Genomic DNA, 18287 nt, shown 5'->3' with positions numbered 1-18287 from the left:
CCACACCATGATCAACTCCCACCCGGAAACCAATGTCCCTACTGTGGAAGTGCGTGTGGATCCAGAATTGGCCTCCACAGTCACTTACGGACTCATTGTTAAAACCGTGTTTATGGAAGACAATCTTACTCGGCTACAAGTGATTGCCAAAGAAGAAGACATGCAATAACTTAGTCCAGAGCTAAGTCATGGATAGTTGTGAGCAGAAGAGCCACTTGTCTCCCAATAACTACATTTAGCAGTCAGGTTGAAAGAATGTGCTTGCAGGGAGTTCGTGAGTGCACTGTATATCCTTTTGCATGTTGTCTGACTGCTGTGCAAACTTTTCCAAAGATGATCCCATGAGCAACGCACAAAAGGAATCTAAGATTTTCCTAATGCGATCAGTTTTCCAATGTTCTAAAAAAAAAAAAGCCTGAATACAGAGTATAGGAGACTAGTTACACAATCCAACTGGACAGTAGACTTTTTATTCCCATTGAACTGGGTGGTGGAACACATGCTTAATTATTGCATTGAAATCAATGGGAGAATTGTGATCAGTTGCCTAAGAGTTAAATTTACATTTCCCTTTTTGAAATAAAGCTGACAAAAGCTGGACTTTTCCAATACTTTATTGGCATGTGACATAATCATAGCATCGGTTATTATTAAATACTACATGTTATATAGATGTCCTTCTACTGTTTTGCAGCATGTTTTACCCATGTAAAATCAATACAGTAAAACAACTATTCAGTCCTCTAGCTAATAATTTCAGATTACAACATAAAAGGTATTGTGAAAGATTTTCAAAGTTGCTTTTAATGCAAGGATAAGGAACCTGTGGCCTTCCAAGTGTTGTTGGATGGACTCCAGTTTCCATCGGCCCAACCAGCATGGCCAACGGTCACAGGTAATGGAGTTGTAGTTATGCGTCATCTGGAGGATCACAGATTTCCCTGCCTTCAGACTTTAGAAAACATTATAATGACAGGAGCTGTGCTAAGTATAATCTATTGCTGATTTTTGGACCTTATTGTGGAAATACAATTTTCTTCGCTGCCCCAGCTGCAACAAAACATGTCTCTCCCATATCAGTCTCTACAGCCACAGCAGGCGCTGTAACTCTCCAGTATAGTTTGACTTTACTCCCAAAGGCACACTCTTCCATTGTACAGAGAGATGCTAACAAGCTGCTGCAGCGCTTTACCTAGGTGCTGCTTCTTCCTTCCTGTATTGACCTAGCAGATGATCACTATGCAATCATTGCACAGTGAACAGGTTACAGCAGCCTCCCCTGAGCTGCAACTTCTAGCAGTGTTGCTAAGGCTGATGGGAGTTGTAGTCCAAATTAGCTGGAGGGGGAAGGATGGGTTATGGGATCACCTCAGGATGTCATGTGGCAAGCAATTTGTGCAATATAATGACATCACTAAGAATAAAAGCTAGCAAAGCCAATTTACACAAATAAGCTCTCCATTTTGCCATTACTCCCCCCCCCCAAATAATTGAGCAAGGGAGGTACAGCTGAAAACACTTGTGAGTTATTTCGACTCAGCCCTAATAACGGCTCTTGAAGTGCAATGCTCTGATATATGCCTACTCCAAAGTAAATCCCATTGAGTTCAATGAATCTTGCTTCCAAGTAAGTGGGTATAGGATTTCAGCTTTATTCTGCACACCAGAGCAATGCCACATAATTATGGCCTATGACCTAGCCTAGTGCATTTGAGGCTCTCTTTTCTTCCCTTCTAAACAAATGCAAGCAAATCAAGCAGTGCTTTTCTGCTCCTGGGAATCTTCTTGTGAGTCGGTTCTTTGGCTGTGGTCATGACTTTCATCAGATCGGTCTTCTTCAGTACTCTCAGGTGATTCATGACTGTCGGGTCTGTCATTCTGATAGTCTTCATAAGACTGGCGGCTGTTTTCCTCACTCTCCGATGATTGGCTGCTGTCATTTCTACGGACAGATGGACGCCTCTTACCATGTTGACTGCTCTTTCTCCTCAGGACACCCGAATACCCATGGTAGTGCTTAGCTGCACTGCTGCCATGCGTTTCAGTATTAACCCTAGATGCCTTTTTGCTTGGCTTCATAACCTTCTTATTGCTCTTCACAGTGGCCAACGAGGGCCCCTGACTTTTAAGCTTCTCATTCTTTGGAATATTAAGGATGTCTCGGATACTGCCGTGAGACCCACGAGATTCAGACAGGGCACTTTTGAACTGGATCGATTTTTGACCACTGAGCTCCTCCTCTTTGTTGGAAGAATCTATATCACTCCTCTTGAGATCTGCAGAATCTCCAGTAGCTTTCTTGTAACTGATAGCTCTTTCTGGAGTGTCCTTGTTGACTTTTTGAAATGTGACACCAAATCCTGTTTTGCCACTTTCAGTCATCTTTGGGTCACCCAATGTGCTCTCATGAGCATTTTTGTTTGTTTTTTCATAACTGCCACCTTCACCAATACTAGGCCTTTTATGAATAATGCCAACTTCACTGGGACTTTTTCCACCGTGCTGTGTTGTACTATAATCTGAAATTTGTTTGCCGGAAAGGAGAGTAAGTTCATCTTTTGAATGTGACTTAGTAATACCAGATTCATCCACATGACCATTTAGTTTCCTGCTCAATATAACTTTGCTTTGCTTTGTTTTCTCTGCCTTGGTATCACCAAGATCCCCCACGTGACTGATAAGCCTTTCTTTGGTACCAATTTCGCCACCATCTTTTTTCTGTAGTTTGGTAATACCAGCTGCGTCCAGATGGCTATTGGACCTCCCATTAGTGACATCCTCTCTGGTTCCATCTTTTCCCTGTAGGTTGGTAACACCAGCTGCTTCCAGGTGGCTCTTGGACCTCCCATCAGTGACATCCTTTCTGGTTTCATCTTTCTTCTGTAGGTTGGTAACACCAGCTGCTTCCAGGTGGCTCTTGGACCTCCCATCAGTGACATCCTTTCTGGTTTCATCTTTCTTCTGTAGGTTGGTAACACCAACTATTTCCACATGGTGGCCACTAGTGACACCATCTTCTACATCACCCTTTTTACGTGGTTTGGTAACTCCATATCCGTCCTTCTGCCCATTCAGCTTCCTAACTGCCACTGTATACCCATCTTTGCCTTTTGTATGAACTGTAGCATTGCCAATACCATTTTCATTATCCACTTTAATTTCACTGGTGTCTACGATGTTAGTGTAGTTGCCTCTGGTTCTCATGAGTTCAATTTCCCCTAGACGTTCTTGAGACATGTTGGCTTTTACTTTGAGACCTGTGTATAGTTTGGTGGTACTGTTATCCCTTTTGCTTTTGTCTAACAAATGAACATGGCCACCTTCTTCTTTTCCTGGCTCCCTATTGGTGGCATCAGTTATGACTTTCAAATGGACTTTTGAATAATCTTTGCTTGGTGGGTCTTTAATTTTCTTGGGAATATCATGGAAAGGATTGTTTTCCCAGACTGCACTGGCATCATTCTCCTTCATCTCTATTTTGATGTAGGGATCTTTTGATGACTTGGTATTACTAGATAACCCAGATTTGCCATCTTTATCTTTCCCCCGAAGTTTATCAGTGCCTCTTGTGTCTTGGTGGTCTTTGACTCGGTCATGATATTCATTGCCAATAATGATGCCATGATGGGTGTCAACTTGGCCTGGAAAGCCTATGTCCCCACTCCCATCTATCTCAATGGTGTTATCTCCTGTAGCAATTCCATTTCCTTCCTTGTTGACAATTACCTCCAAGTGATGCTGGTGGAGATCCTGATTTGTGGTGTTTCCATCATGTCTATATAAATTTTGGCTGCTTCCAGCAGTTCTTCTGCCCTCGGTCTTCCTGCCATTTCCAGTTGCATCAAAGTGCTTCTGCTCTTCTCTTGCCTCTTGTGTCGTATCAGTGAAATTGTCAGTGGCCTTCCTTGGTACAGTTTTTCTGTCAGACCCATGAGTGATAATGGAAATGTTATTTCTGTTTTCTTCTTCTTCTTTCTAAATTCCAAAAGAAAACAACGGTGAGCTTGACAGGTGAGTGTATTTAATTTAACAAGCAAGGTAAAACTTATTCATGGTTTGATTTGTTTATGGCTAATGTGTTTATCCATTGAGTAGGGGAGCCACAACCTTTGCTATTTCAGTAACAATTCAGTCTGGAATTTCCATGTTTTGTTCACTTATTTCTTTTTTACAGAGAATCCAGACCATGTCACTGGTAGACTGTTGCACTCTCTGTTTTCTATGTTGTCCTTTTCAATGTTTTCCTTAGACCTGATTTGTGGGAATGATTTTGATTTTAAACAGTTTTAGAACTATCCTGCCCAGTGCCAACTGGCAAAACGCCAATGAAACATTTCAGGGCCACTGTGTGTGTTTTTTTTTGTAATTTAAATGCTTCCTGTTTGTAGCTCTGGCCCTTTTTACCATTTTCTGCTGAATGTGGCAGTGGGAATGCTGATAAATAGCTTGTCAATTGCCTCTTGGATTGCCTGTTAATTACCCTTTAATGTCAGTTACTGTTCCTGGGGAAGCAGGGAGCTCATTTCCTCTACAGAAATGGCAAGGCTGGTAAACTTGCAGGGTAGTTGTTGTTGTTTTTTAAATGAGAATTACTTACAGAAGAATATTGGCCATTGGGATGGGGCATGGCTGGGTAAATCAGCAAGACCTGCAGAGCCAGCCCACTTATGAGGCAAAGTGAGGAGTTCGCCTCAGGCAGCAGGAACTACAAAGGCAGCAGATCCAGCCTCCAAGGAATGCATTGACTGCTGTTGCTCCAGCAGCGAAAGCTGCTGCAAACTCATTGGAAGCTAGATCTGCCATCTCTTTGACAGCTCTCCCCACAAGCCACCTCTATAGTGGCCTCTTGGCAAACAGGAGAGGTGCTGCTGGTCTCTTCCTTCCCTTGTTCCCTATGTCGGTCATTATCCCCACTTGTTCCTGATACGAATCTTCACTCACTCCTTCTCTTGCTGCAAGGGTGCCATTTTGTGGTTCGCCTCAAGTGCCAAAATGTCTTGGGCTGGAACTGCTTATCTGTTTATTTAATTCTGCTCCCAGCTGCTTAAAGGTAAAGGTAAAAGTAAAGGTATTGTTGTTAGCCGCCCTGAGCCTGGCTTCAGCTGGGGAGGGCGGGATATAAATAAAAAATTATTATTATTATTATTAAAGGTGTGCTCTGGTCCATGGGTTCATGAAGAGTCGGACACAACTAAACGACTAAACAACAACAAAAGGGACCGCTGATCGTTAAATCCAATCATGGATGACTCTGGGGTTGTGGCACTCATCTCACTTTACTGGCCAAGGGAGCAGCTTCCGGGTCATGTGGCCAGCATGACTAAGCCGCTTCTGGCGAACCAGAGCAACGCATGGAAACGCCACTTACCTTCCTGCCAGAGTGGTACCTATTTATCTACTTGCACTTCATGCTTTCAAACTGCTAGGTTGGCAGGAGCTGGGACCGAGCAATGGGAGCTCACCCCATCACAGGGATTCGAACAGCCAACTTTCTGATCAGCAAGCCCTAGGCTCTGTAGTTTAACCCACAGCACCACCTGTGTCCAATCCCAGCTGCTTATGGAAAAGCAAAACACTCCTCTAACATGAGCACCACACCATGTTTCTGCAGATCTTGCTCAAGAACAGTTTACTTACTCGGCAAAAGCTGAGAAGTAAAGTCACTTTGGTGGCATCGCATCAGGAAAGATGAGTGTGCAGATTTCGATACGTTTGCAGGCCAGGGGACATTTCCAAGCTTAATAACCCAAGCACTAGTGCTTCAGGCTGCACAAATGCTTGTCATTCTGAAGGCAAGGGGTCGAAAGGTGCACCTCCTCTTTCCCCAAGAGCCTTTTTCAAAATAAATTAAAATGGAAACAGCTGCTGGGATGCTGTTTCTTGGTGCTGCAAATGAGAATGAAATAGCAACTGCAAGAGAGTTTGTGGGTGAAATGATGTGCTCCTTGTATACCGTGTGGCGATACTGCAACAAATGCAGACAACTAAAAAGGTGTGTGAACCAAAACGTTATTCTACCTGAATCTGTGTTTGATTGTTGGTCACCGCAGACGAGTACACGTAATTAAAGATGTAAAACCCGTGCTTGGAGTGACGACCTTTGAGCATTATCTGGGGGCAGAAAAGAAGGCATTAAAAGTACTCTTGGAAATACCACGCTTCTGTTCATTTCAGCTATGCCTGCTTCTTGAACTAGGAAAACAACAACAACAACAACAACAACAACAACAACAACAACAACAACAACAACACCCAATGGACACCTGGATGTTTGTGTGATAATCAACACTGCCTTGTGAATGGTCAGTATTATTATTTTTACAGTACTTTTAAACTTCATTGTAATTAGCACAGTCTGCATTATTATTATTTGTCATTTCCCTCTGACCTCTCTGCTCATGTTTCTACCCCATCAAATCTTATGCCACATAATACATCTGTTCGATTTTAAAGAGCCGCAGGATTAACACAGCTACCTCTGTGGAAATTATTACAATCCCCACCAGAGGGCATGCTTAATCTTCTTCCTTCTATATTCCAGAAGGACAGTCTCTTTAGTCTGTTAGTCAAACCAGAAAGATGCAAGCAAGCTTTTCCAAAGCAGTCGATTTTGAGGTCACAGGGACTGTGCAGGGCGTGGGTAAAGACTTAGGGATCAAAAGGGGGAGGTGAAAGAGGTGCTAAATAAGTTTAAGAGCATAGCACAAAAATATAATTAGTGCACTTGCAAATGAGGAGACTGTAAGATGTTTTCACATTTCAATAGTATTTCTCATTTTTTTACATGTTATGGTTCTTAGTAATTGTGATAAATGGTTAATAAATGTTGATTATACATTGATATTTCTTGACTTTATTTCATTTATATTCTTAAGAATCTTTGTTGGGGATAACAACAGCTTTATAAGCTCTTCAAGGTATCAATGAACTCAAGTTTACGAAACCCTGTCTTAATAACTAGGCATTGTATCAAAGCCATTTTTTCCTGTCCGTTAAAGCTTACACCACAACATATCTATGATTCTTTAAGATGACACAGGACTCCTGTTTGCTTATCCTTAAGTGTGGGAGTATCTCTAGGTAGTAATTTTAAAGGAGTTTCCACTCAACTTAAACATTGTTGCTGGCATTCAGAATTTGGGCAGTACGGTTGTGGAACATGTATTTGTCCCCAGAAGTTCTAGACTTCCTCCCCTCACATTTTCTTTAAAGAATAATGTGGAAGTACAAAAATTGCTGTAGCAAAGTGGAATTTATCTGAACTGTATAATACCCTTCATTTCTAACAGTTACAAAAGCTTGTCATTAATTTACAAAATGGCAATGCTACAGCAGTTCAAATATTGCACCCAAACAAATGGAAATGGAAAAAAAATTAAACCTCCCAGCAGCCCTCCTCCACATCAGCAAAAGCTTGTCAGAAAAGGATGAGCTGACATTGCTTCCTACCAATGATGTGGTAATCTGGATCATGCCTAGGGTTGGTCCCACCCTTTAACCAAAATGGGCCCCTTGCCTCTAGAAGGTGGAGAAGCGATGAATCAGTGGCCCTGTCACCCTGACCACTGCATCTGAAAATGCAGATGCTCTTCGGGGACACCTCATCCTCAATTGAAATACTTTATTGTCACGTGTACAACTTGTATACAGTGAGATTACACAAGCACCCCCCACTCAGCTCTCTTAGTCTTAATTCCCCTCATTTACTGACGCACACCCACCAAACCCGAAAGTCAGTTGCCCTGTTGTTATCTTTTCATTCAGCAGCCTAACAGCCCACAGATAGAAGCTGTTCTTTACCCTGTTGGTGTGACTAATCATGCTTCTATATCTTCTGCCTGAGGGCAGGAGATCAAGAAAGTGCCAGCCAGGGTGTGAATGATCCCTGAGAATTTTTCTCACTCTCCTGAGGCAACGTTCTTCCACTATTTCATCCAGCGGATTCACGGGACAGCCCATAATATCTTGTGCTGTATTCACCACCCTCTGTAGGCACTTCCTATCAGTTGATGTCAAACCAGCATACCACACTGTGATGCAGTATGAAAGGACACTTTATATTGTGGACTGGTAGAAGGAGATCATCAAATGTTGATTGACATCGTTCTTTCACAATACTCTGAGGAGATTAATACTCAATGCCTTACTCTGAGGAAGGACCCTATGTTCCTCAGAGCAAGTTGTAGAGCCTAAGAAGGGCCTTAAGGAACCTCTGGGAAGAGAGTTGGCAGCAGTGGCAGTGGAGGAGGCAGTGGTTGGCCTGTCTTGCCGCAGGTGGCATAATATTTTGTGCCAGCCGTGGCGCGGCTACAGAGCTGGTTCCAAAGACGCAAGGCCTCAGGGTGAGAAAAGAAAGGCCCATTCCTGTTCCAGCAATGGAAATTAGCATTAGAAAGCAAAGTGAATTAAAACAGAAGAGTATCCTATCGATTATGCCTCCGCGCAGCATCTTTATATTGAAGCACACTACTCATCCCATGTTTCTGTGGAACAGACAACACTTTCCCGTGTCTTCTTCTGCTAACAGAAGCTGAAGGAAGCCACGTTGTCATCAAAATACCTGACTCATTTACCTGGTGTATATACCAGGTCTTTATCACCCCTGTTATACAGAAAATTCCAGGTGGGTCTGAACCTCAATGCTTAAAATCCCTGATAGAGGATAAGGATCCAGAGATCACGCTAGGGGTGGCCAAATTTTGTGCGGCTGCCATAAAACTCAGGGAACAAGCTGTGCTATCACAAAGGCCAAGGCCTCAGATGCAAACTCTAGAAAATATTTTAGGGACTAAGACCTAAACCACATTTCTAATGGCTGTCATATTCGTATTGTTTATTGTCATATTCGATTGTTGATTCAAACTTAATTCTATTGTGTTTTATGTTTGCTTAGTATGGTATGTGAATCTGATCTGGGACCATAATAAATTTAATTTCATTTACCTGGTGATCTCCCCGGCACTTCTGCTTTCCTTTCCTGTAATGGGGTTGAAGCTCCTGGAGAAAGATGGGAGGAAAATAAACAATGTCAGGTAAATCTCTTCTGAATTGTTGGTGTGTTCTGCTAAAGGGTTGTCTACAGGTATTCAGAGGGTGGCTGGGTAAGAATCTAACTTTGTTTTAGCTCTATAGCAGCAAACTCCTGGTCTTGTTCTAACACTCACCTGAACGTGGTCTCAGAAAAGGTGAGGGAGGCTATATATGCTGGCCCTACCTCCATGTTCTCCATCTCCACTAACTGCAGCCTCAGGTCTTTGAGCAGTGAGTGGGAAGGTGTAAAGGGGGCATCTTTGCATGTTGGGACCCTCCACACAATTGGGAACTCTGAGCATTCAGGATTCCTTGAGGGATCATCTTACCCCATCCGTCTCTATCCTATCACTTCAGCCTCCATATCTATAATGTTGGTTCTGTGTTTGTAAGGAATAATCCCTTCAGTGTGGCAGCACTGGAACACACAGCCTTCAATGTACTGTATAGCAAGGGACTATGAGACTCTGGGCAGGAAGCTGAAGAGCCTTGGGGCACAGGTGGTCTTTTCATCACTCCTTCCTGTTGAAGGTCATGGCCCAGGAGGAGAGAGGAAAATACTGGAGGTAAACCACTGGCTGTACAGCTGGTGTCGTCAGAAGGGGTTTGGCTTCTTGGGTGATAGTTTCTGCTTCCTTGAGGAAGGACATCTGGCAAAGAGATGGGAGCCAGTGTGGTGTAGTGGTTAAGAGTGATGGATTTGTAATCTGGAGGACCGGGTTCGCGTCTCTGCTCCTCCACATGCAGCTGCTGGGTGACCTTGGGCCAGTCACACTTCTTTGAAGTCTCTCAGCCCCACTCACCTCACAGAGTGTTTGTTGTGGGGGAGGAAGAGAAAGGAGAATGTTAGCCGCTTTGAGACTCCTTAGGGTAGTGATAAAGCGGGATATCAAATCCAAACTCTTCTTCTTCTGCACCTCACAGCGGTTGGCAAGGGTGTGTTTGCTAAGAATCTCATGAGCCTGATCAGGAGAGCTCTAAACTAGAACTTGAGGGGGAGGGAGACCACATTACAGATGACAGAAGAGCACTTGCTACTGGGGATAATAGCTTCATTGATGCACAGGAAACCGAGTTGGGGCTCCAGAAACCTGCTAAAGGGCAGGAAATTGCAAGAAGGAAGCAGTTGGAAGAAATGACTCGTGGTTTCCGTTGTCTCTATACAATTCTATTATCTTGTTGCTCTCTTTGCTCCATTCCTACAACTCAAAGCAGAAATGGTGCCTCTCCATGCAAATAAATGTCACTCCTTGACTTTAATTCATGTAGAGGCATTTCATACAAAGGCACATGGGGAAAGAGGAACATTATGAACTACACCCTGTCATGTGAATCTGCCCGAGCATTAGAATCAACACTGAATTCCAAAATGTGGAGTCCTAGCCATAGTTTTTCACCAGATGTCGCACTTCTCTGAATGTTGCACAGTCTGTTTATGTCGTGTCTTTTCATAGGTATGCGTTCCTCTATTGAAACTTTCTAAAAACATCTGTCCTCCAGATGTCACTCTTCCCCAAAAGTTACTCTCCTGAGAATCTGTATATCATTTCAGCCTGAAGTTTGGAATACTCACCGACTGAGCCCAGGTTAAGCCACAGAGAGTCAAGTACAAAAGAGCAGCCTTCATCTTCAGAGCTTCCTAAGGACAGAGCAATATAACTGAGAAATGTTTTTATTTCACCTTTAATGCCTATGATCACAATCCAGAAAACCCCCTCCTTGCTCCTGAAAGCAAATCGCTCATCGTTCTGAGAATCAACAGTTAAAGAGTACAATCATATTTCTGAATCAGAATGAATGGAGCATTGATTTGCAAAATGTGGAAGCCAATCCTATCCTTGTTTGTTTATTCATTCATGACATTTTTAGCCCATTGTTCCTTCAGCGTGGTATACATTGACCCCCCTCCCGCTTTTACTCTTGCAACAGTCTTGTGAGGTAGGCTAGGCTGATAATCAATGTCTGGCCCAAGGATACCCACCCTATCAGGCTTGAGTAGGGATTTAAACCTGGATACACAGTCAACTTGTGGGACGTGGGTGGTGCTGTGGGTTAAACCACAGAGCCTAGGACTTGCCGATCAGAAGGTCGGCAGTTCGAATCCCCGTGACGGGATGAGCTCCCGTTGCTCGGTCCCAGCTCCTGCCAACCTAGCAGTTCGAAAGCACGTCAAAGTGCAAGTAGATAAATAGGTACTGCTCCGGCAGGAAGGTTTCCGTGCATTGCTCTGGTTCGCCAGAAGCGGCTTAGTCGTGCTGGCCACATGACCCGGAAGCTGTACGCTGGCTCCCTCGGCCAATAAAGCGAGGTGAGCGCTGCAACCCCAGAGTCGGTCACGACTGGACCTAATAGTCAAGGGTACCTTTACCTTTACATAGTCAACTCAGCCAGTAGAGCATATATTGGGGATAAGTGTGCATAAAAATGAAGCTGTTGGTGGAAATGATGTACAAAAATACATTGTATTAGGGGGGATTGCTTTGGGGGGGGGGAAGTTTGCATTAGGCAAAACTGCATATAAAACCGTGTTCATCAGGGGAAAGTTGCACTAAAATGCTGATGAGCTTCCACAAGGATTTTTTTTTTAAAAGCAGAAATAGTGGAGAACTGAATTTGATATAGGAAAAATGAGAAACACAGAAGCAAAACTGACAGATCCTTCCAATCCCTTGTTCTGATTGCAGTTTGCTTCCATAGGAACTGTCCCCCCCCTCCTCCCTGTGTCTACTGCAGGCACTAGGTAATGGTGGTACAAACTGGGACCATTAACAGAGACCAAAAAATTACAGCTCCCCTCCCCCACATTTCCCAAGCTAAGGTCCTGATGGGAATTGGGACCCAGCACTGGCAATTTGTGTTGAAAAACAACAGCAACTGTGAACTTAAGGGCACAGATACAGAACTAATGTGACATCTAGTTAGGCCCTTAGTTAATTTTACTCAGTGAGACTTAAGTCATAATTAAATTCTCCTATGGATTTCAGTGGGATCCATCTAAACCAAAGACGGTACTCAACTAAGGTTTACTCAAGCCCACTGAAATTAATTGAAATATGACTAAGTTAGGTCCATTAACTTCAACGTGTCTACTCTGAGTAAAACTTGGTTGTTTGGATCCAACCTAATGTCAATTTCAAAGCCTTTGCATGCACATCCATGCCATGGGATTAGGGCAGTTGTGGATAACAGATTATATTAAATAAAACAAGAGCTATTTGCACCTGCCAGCAATGGCAAAGGTTATCGCTATGCTGACGTGCCTCTCCTCCTGCTATCCCTCAAACAAGCAGAGTCTGCCTAGAAACATCTGGCTTAAATTGAGCACATTGCACCTCCAATCCTCGAATTCTTCAGTGAAGATATACAACAGCCTTTGCCAACCTGGTGTTTTGCAGTCCAAAACCTCTGAGGGGCAGCAGGTTGGCAAATGTTGAAATGCAACATACCTGAGGTCAATTATGTAGAAGTATTGCTCCAAATTATTCAAATCCATAAAACTGCTTAGCTACGAGGGAGGACCCCAACGCCGTTTAATCCACCTTCTTAAACCTCCACATGTTAAACCACATTATGCATAACACATTCATTTACTTTTGCTTTATTTGTTAAAAATGTGTGTGCTGCAGCCTCTCTGTCATTGTAGGTTTTGAAGGTAAGGTGGCAGTGGGAAGAGGGCTGCTGCACTTTTAATAGTGGCGTAGAAGAGGAAATTTCTACACTACTATTAGAGGTACAGGAGCCCTGTCCATTTGTTCATTGGGCCACTTCTACTTGAAGTATCAGGATAGTAAAAATATAAAAGTGCAGATAAATCCAAAATACATCCCATTGTACAGAAACAACAGCAACAACAAAGGAAGCAATTAGAAAAGAAGTGGCAAGCAGATCCAACCCTAGGCAAAAAGAAAAGACCAAATTCAGAAAATCAAATCAGTTTACCAACCAAAGATCTGAGCAAATGTAACCTTTCTGGGAAAAGATTGGAAAAAGAGGTGATCGAAAATGCAACCATTTAGAAAATAAGGACTGACATACATGGTTGATAGGATACGGACTTGGGTGTGAAATAAAGAATAAGAATTGAATGCTTCATAATATTGAAGGTAATGCTGCAATGTTGTACTGGAGGAGAAATATTGTTGATTATAATATACAACAATAATTGGAGAATCACCCTTGGGCTTCTTGCATCGAAAGAAACGAAGGAACTGGAGGGGCCTGGGTCGAAGACTGGAAAAATATTGGCCAGCAGAGGAAGGAGCAGCTGAATATTAATCTAGATCAAGCATTTGACCACTGTGAAGAAATATTGTATATATGGCTGACAGATCTGAGCTTTGCTTGCCATCTAAATAGTAACATAATACTCCCCTACCCATATTTTTACAAGTCTTATCATCCTTACCTGGCATGCACTATGCACAAAGCTAAGTATTCTTTAATACAAAGGTTGAAACCTTCCATCTGAATCATCACTGTTGTTTTAAGCAACTAACTAACATATATCGGCTCAAGGAAATGGGATTAGACTTTGATGGAGGTCCAATTTCCATTTGTCAGCATTCAAGATTTGCAGCATTAGAGAATGGAAGGCAGGGTGTTAGGTTTAGCTGATCCAAGAGGAAGCAGGAGATTGTTATAGAATAGTAAGGAAATAGCTCACGTTTCCTGAAGAAGACAGGGTATCTTCAGCCGATGTTGGCAGCCTTTTGCCCACCTTGCTGAAGTTTAAAGTTTATTATAATAGTAATGGCCAATCAGCTTTGGCTGCTTTTAGCACTTGCCCACAGATAACTGGAGGAGGGTCGGTTTTAATCTAAAAAAGTCTTTGTGGTGGAAGCCAGACATCTCATGTTCCATCGAGGTGGATAAACAAAATGCAGGTTATAAATATCTATTGTGCGGCTGAAAGTGCCTGATAGTGACTGACATCTCATGATGAGTGCTTCTAACTTCTTCAGTTAATACAGTGGTACCTCGGGTTACAGACGCTTCAGGTTACAGACTCCACTACAGACTCCAGAAATAGTACCTCGGGTTAAGAACTTTGCTTCAGGATGAGAACAGAAATTGTGTGGCAGCAGCAGCAGGAGGCCCCATTAGCTAAAGTGGTACCTCAGGTTAAGAACTGTTTCAGGTTAAGAATGGACCTCCAGAACAAATTAAGTTCTTAACCCAAGGTACCACTGTAATATGGGTAGAACTATACTTATGAAACAAGGGTGGTCCAGCCACCCTTTGAGACCCCACTGATTTTGACAGCAGCAGCAAAAAAGAAAAGAAACTAAAACTTAAGGGAGACAGGTGGCTCATTCGATGAACAGAGAGGAGCAACAACCCCACTCCACAGATTAGCTGAGGAGGTGAGGCCTATGTTCCTGTGCATATGCATCTGTGTGTCCTTTGTATGTGAGCATCCTGTGTGCAGGTAAAGGTAAAGGACCCCTGGATGGTTAGGTCCAGTCAAAGGCGACTATGGGGTGCAGTGATCATCTCACTTTCAGGCCGAGGGAGCTGGTGTTTGTCCACAGACAGCTTTCCGGGTCATGTGGCCAGCATAAGTAAACCATTTCTGGTGCAATGGAACACTGTGACAGAAACCAGAGCGCATGGAAACGCCATTTACCTTCCCGTCGCAGCGGTACCTATTTATATATTTGCACTGGTATGCTTTCGAACTGCTAGGTTGGCAGGAGCTGGGACAGAGCAACGAGAGCTCACCCTGTCATGGGGATTCGAACCTCCAACCCTCTGACTGGCGAGCCCAAGAGGCTCAGTGGTTCAGACCACAGTGCCACCTGCGTTCTGTGTGCATGCTCATGAGTGAGTGTGGGATGACCACAGCCACTTGAGACCATTACTGGCATGAGACCCCTGGAGGGTTGCCCAATGGTTGGCCCTTGAGACCCAAAAGATTAGCCACTTCTATGGTTGAATATTATGGTTTGATTTTTCTCATTTTCTTATTTTTTTCTCCAATCTTAAATTTACTTCTCCATATTTTCACATCAGAAAAGAGTATTCATGAACATTTTATTGAAAATGTCTTCTCACATACACACCTTTGAATGTCATTTTTCTTAATATACACATTTCTCAAAGCAATTTCCCCATTTATATATATATATTTTTGGTATGCCATTTACACCAATATATGCATTTATATGCATACTTTACCTTATCATATACATTCTTGTACTTGTTGCTTGGCTGAAGAACTGGATTTCAAAATCCGGAGATACGGAGAGTTTGAAGGATGGCTGCCTTCTGGTTTGCAGAAAGTATTTCAGAAAGTGAGAATTAAACAGGTTTGTCTTAAAGTGTGAACTGAATGGAATTCCTCCCCCATCCCAAGCCAACCCTAGTTTAAAAGAACATCCTGTGGGGGCAATTCCACTCTCCCCTGCATCAGTGGCGGAGGAAGGGGGTGCAGGTTGCCGCAGGTGTCATCACTGAGGGGGGTGATAAATGGCAAAAATATGAGCTTTAAAAAATAATAATTTAAAAATTGGGCTCACAAAACTTTAGTTCAGTCAACAAACGTAACGAAACACAGCTGGCACTGGGCCCCACACCGTGGGGACCGGCACTTACCGCGGGGCCTGCAGTGTGCCCGAGCCATGCGTCTCTCCTGGGAGTGACATGGTGGCTTGGGCACCTGCAGCCTCCATGCTGCCTGAAACGGCAGTGTGGGACTTGTGTCTGCGCTCCACCTCTCCTTCAGTCGCCCTACAGCTGAGGGGGAGGTGGAGAAGAAGAAGAAGAATTTGGATTTGATATCCCGCCTTTCACTCCCCTTCAGGAGTCTCAAAGCGGCTAACATTCTCCTTTCCCTTCCTCCCCCACAACAAACACTCTGTGAGGTGAGTGGGGCTGAGAGACTTCAAAGAAGTGTGACTGGCCCAAGGTCACTCAGCAGCTGCATGTGGAGGAGCGGAGACGTGAACCCAGTTCCCCAGATTACGAGTCTACCACTCTTAACCACTACACAGCACTGGCCGGTATACAATGCAGTGCGCCCCCATAGGCGGCTTGCCCCACCCCCATGGGCAGCTTGCCCCGCCCCCAGCTGCAGGACACGCATGCCACACCTGGCATCTGATGGCTAGCTATGCCGCTGCCCTACATAACAGCTAGTTCAACTTTCCCTTATCTTTATGATGTAAGCTGCCATATCTGCACTCCTACTTCACATCATCTGCCTCTGGCCGGGGGCAGAGTAGACACATTGTCGCGACATCAGCACATGGGATAAGTTGATATTACAGAGGGGATGGAGGAACCTGGCACTGAGCCCCCATTTTTATTGGAAGCTGTTCTATGTGACGCCAGGATGGGAGATCTGCAGCCCTGTAGATGATGTTGCTGGACCTCTTCTCCCATCATCCACTGCTGGCTGGGGCTCATGGGAGTTAAAAGTACAGCAGTATCTGGAAGGATGTGTACTTCCCTGTTGTATGGTACAGTTCCAAACTCAGTGTGGTTTTGTAGGTTCCCTTCCATCTTATTTACCATCATGGGTGTTGAACTGAAAGTGATAAAGTTAAAAAGGAGGGCTACATCAAGTGAGTCAGAGCAATTATGTTCTGCTTTTTTGAGTACCGGGAATGCATTTTTGCCTAATTGGTTGTAATTGCAGCTTTTATTAAGTATACAAAAAAAAAAAAATAGTTGCTGTGGAAAGTTTAGGGAGTAATTGGTCTATTTTGCTTGAGTATCTGTAGGCAGCAAGTCTCCTTAGCCAGATGCATCAAGCAAATTTGAAGCACGGTAAGGAAATATACCTGTGGGCTGAGCTGAGGTAAGTTAAAGGGTAAGAAAGAGGGTGAAGAAAGAGGAGGCAGGGAATGAAATAGCAAACACAGCTTGATTGCCAGACCAGTACCGTGCCAAGTCAATACCCGTGAAAGCTTAAATATTTGCTGTGGTATTAAAATAAATGCAGAGCATGGGCAAATGGTACATAAAATAGGGAGCTAATTGCTCATAATCCCCATTTAGATTTATTAATAGGTTCTGGTTTTCCAGTCTGCTGCTTTTATTAAAATAACGGCCATAATGCACAGTTGTTTTATTGGCGTAAATCATTGCTATGGCAACAGTTAAGGAGTGAAATACTGTGGTTGTGATTGATGAGTAAATTTCAAGTCACCTCCTCTGGATTAATCTATGTTAGAAAACCCCAGCAGGTGTATGGAGGTCCTGGGCTGGCTGGACAACAGGACCTCCCTCAGGTGGGTCCAAAGGAAAGCAGAGCGATGTGTTTGGCACCAACTTGGCTGCAGGAGTTGCTGGAAGGAGGCGCCATCCAACCATCTTTAAAGCCCTATGCGGCCTAGGACCCTCATACTTATGGGACCGCCTCTCCTGATATGTCCTGCAGAGGACCCTAAGGTCCATGAATAATAATAGCTTAAAAGTCCCGGGCCCTAAGGAAACCAGACTATCCTCCACCAGGGCCAGGGCTTTTTCAGTGACGGCTCTGACCTGGTGGAATGCTCTGTCTCACGAGACTAGGGCCCTGCAGGACTTGATTTCCTTCCGCAGGGCCTCCTGACCTTCAGTTTGAATTAGCTTGATCCTCTATTCCCTTTTTCCTTTCCTCTTTTATGATGAAACCCTTTCTGGGACCGCCCATTTAAATTCTTCCCTGGTCTCCTTGCTGGCCCTAGTAGGACCAACTTGGCCAGATAGCCCTGGTGTTCATTTGATGTCTACTGACTGGTGTGTTTCTTTTCTTCCTCAAAATGACCCCTGAATTTTTGAATTTTATTGATATTGATGCTGCATTTTATGTTGTATTTTATGCTGTTTCTAAGTCACATTTTAATCATTAGCCTCCTTGAGCCTGGTTTTTAAACTGGGAAGGGCGGGGTATAAATAAATTATTATTATTATTATTATTATTATTATTATTATTATTATTATCTTAAGGACTCCACACCAGATTTGTGGGTGTTTTCTCCTTAGCCTTTTCTTCTCCTGAAGATATCCCATGGGGCAGTGGAGGTTTAGGTTCAGAGTTTTCCTTCTCCTAGATGGGCTAATAACCAGAGTGTAGTTGTTGATAGAGTTTGCTTTCCTCTTCAGAGAAGGGGAACCTGTGGTCCTCCAGATAATGCTGAACTACAATTCCCATCATTCCTGACCACTGAACATGCTGCCTGGGACTGATGGGAGTCCAACAACATCTAGTAGGCAACCGGTTCACCATTCCTTCTCTGTTTGCTTACTGCTAAAGTATTATGCTGTGTGAG

General features: G+C 43.6%; 1 protein-coding gene across 1 annotated transcript; it reads right to left on the bottom strand.

Moving 5' to 3' along the window:
* Nucleotides 1-1491: 1491 nt before the first annotated feature.
* MEPE (matrix extracellular phosphoglycoprotein) lies at nucleotides 1492-9229 on the bottom strand. Its single transcript, XM_077934594.1, has 5 exons — nucleotides 9215-9229; nucleotides 8944-8997; nucleotides 6019-6111; nucleotides 2924-3975; nucleotides 1492-2761 (listed from the first exon to the last, which is right to left on the bottom strand). Exons 1-5 carry the CDS (start codon nucleotides 9227-9229, stop codon nucleotides 1753-1755), a joined length of 2223 nt encoding a protein of 740 aa, XP_077790720.1. The 3' UTR covers nucleotides 1492-1752.
* Nucleotides 9230-18287: the final 9058 nt, after the last annotated feature.

This window comes from Podarcis muralis, chromosome 9 (genome assembly GCF_964188315.1).
Source record: "Podarcis muralis chromosome 9, rPodMur119.hap1.1, whole genome shotgun sequence".
Lineage (NCBI taxonomy): Eukaryota > Metazoa > Chordata > Lepidosauria > Squamata > Lacertidae > Podarcis > Podarcis muralis.
This window is presented reverse-complemented; position numbering and strand designations above follow the sequence as displayed.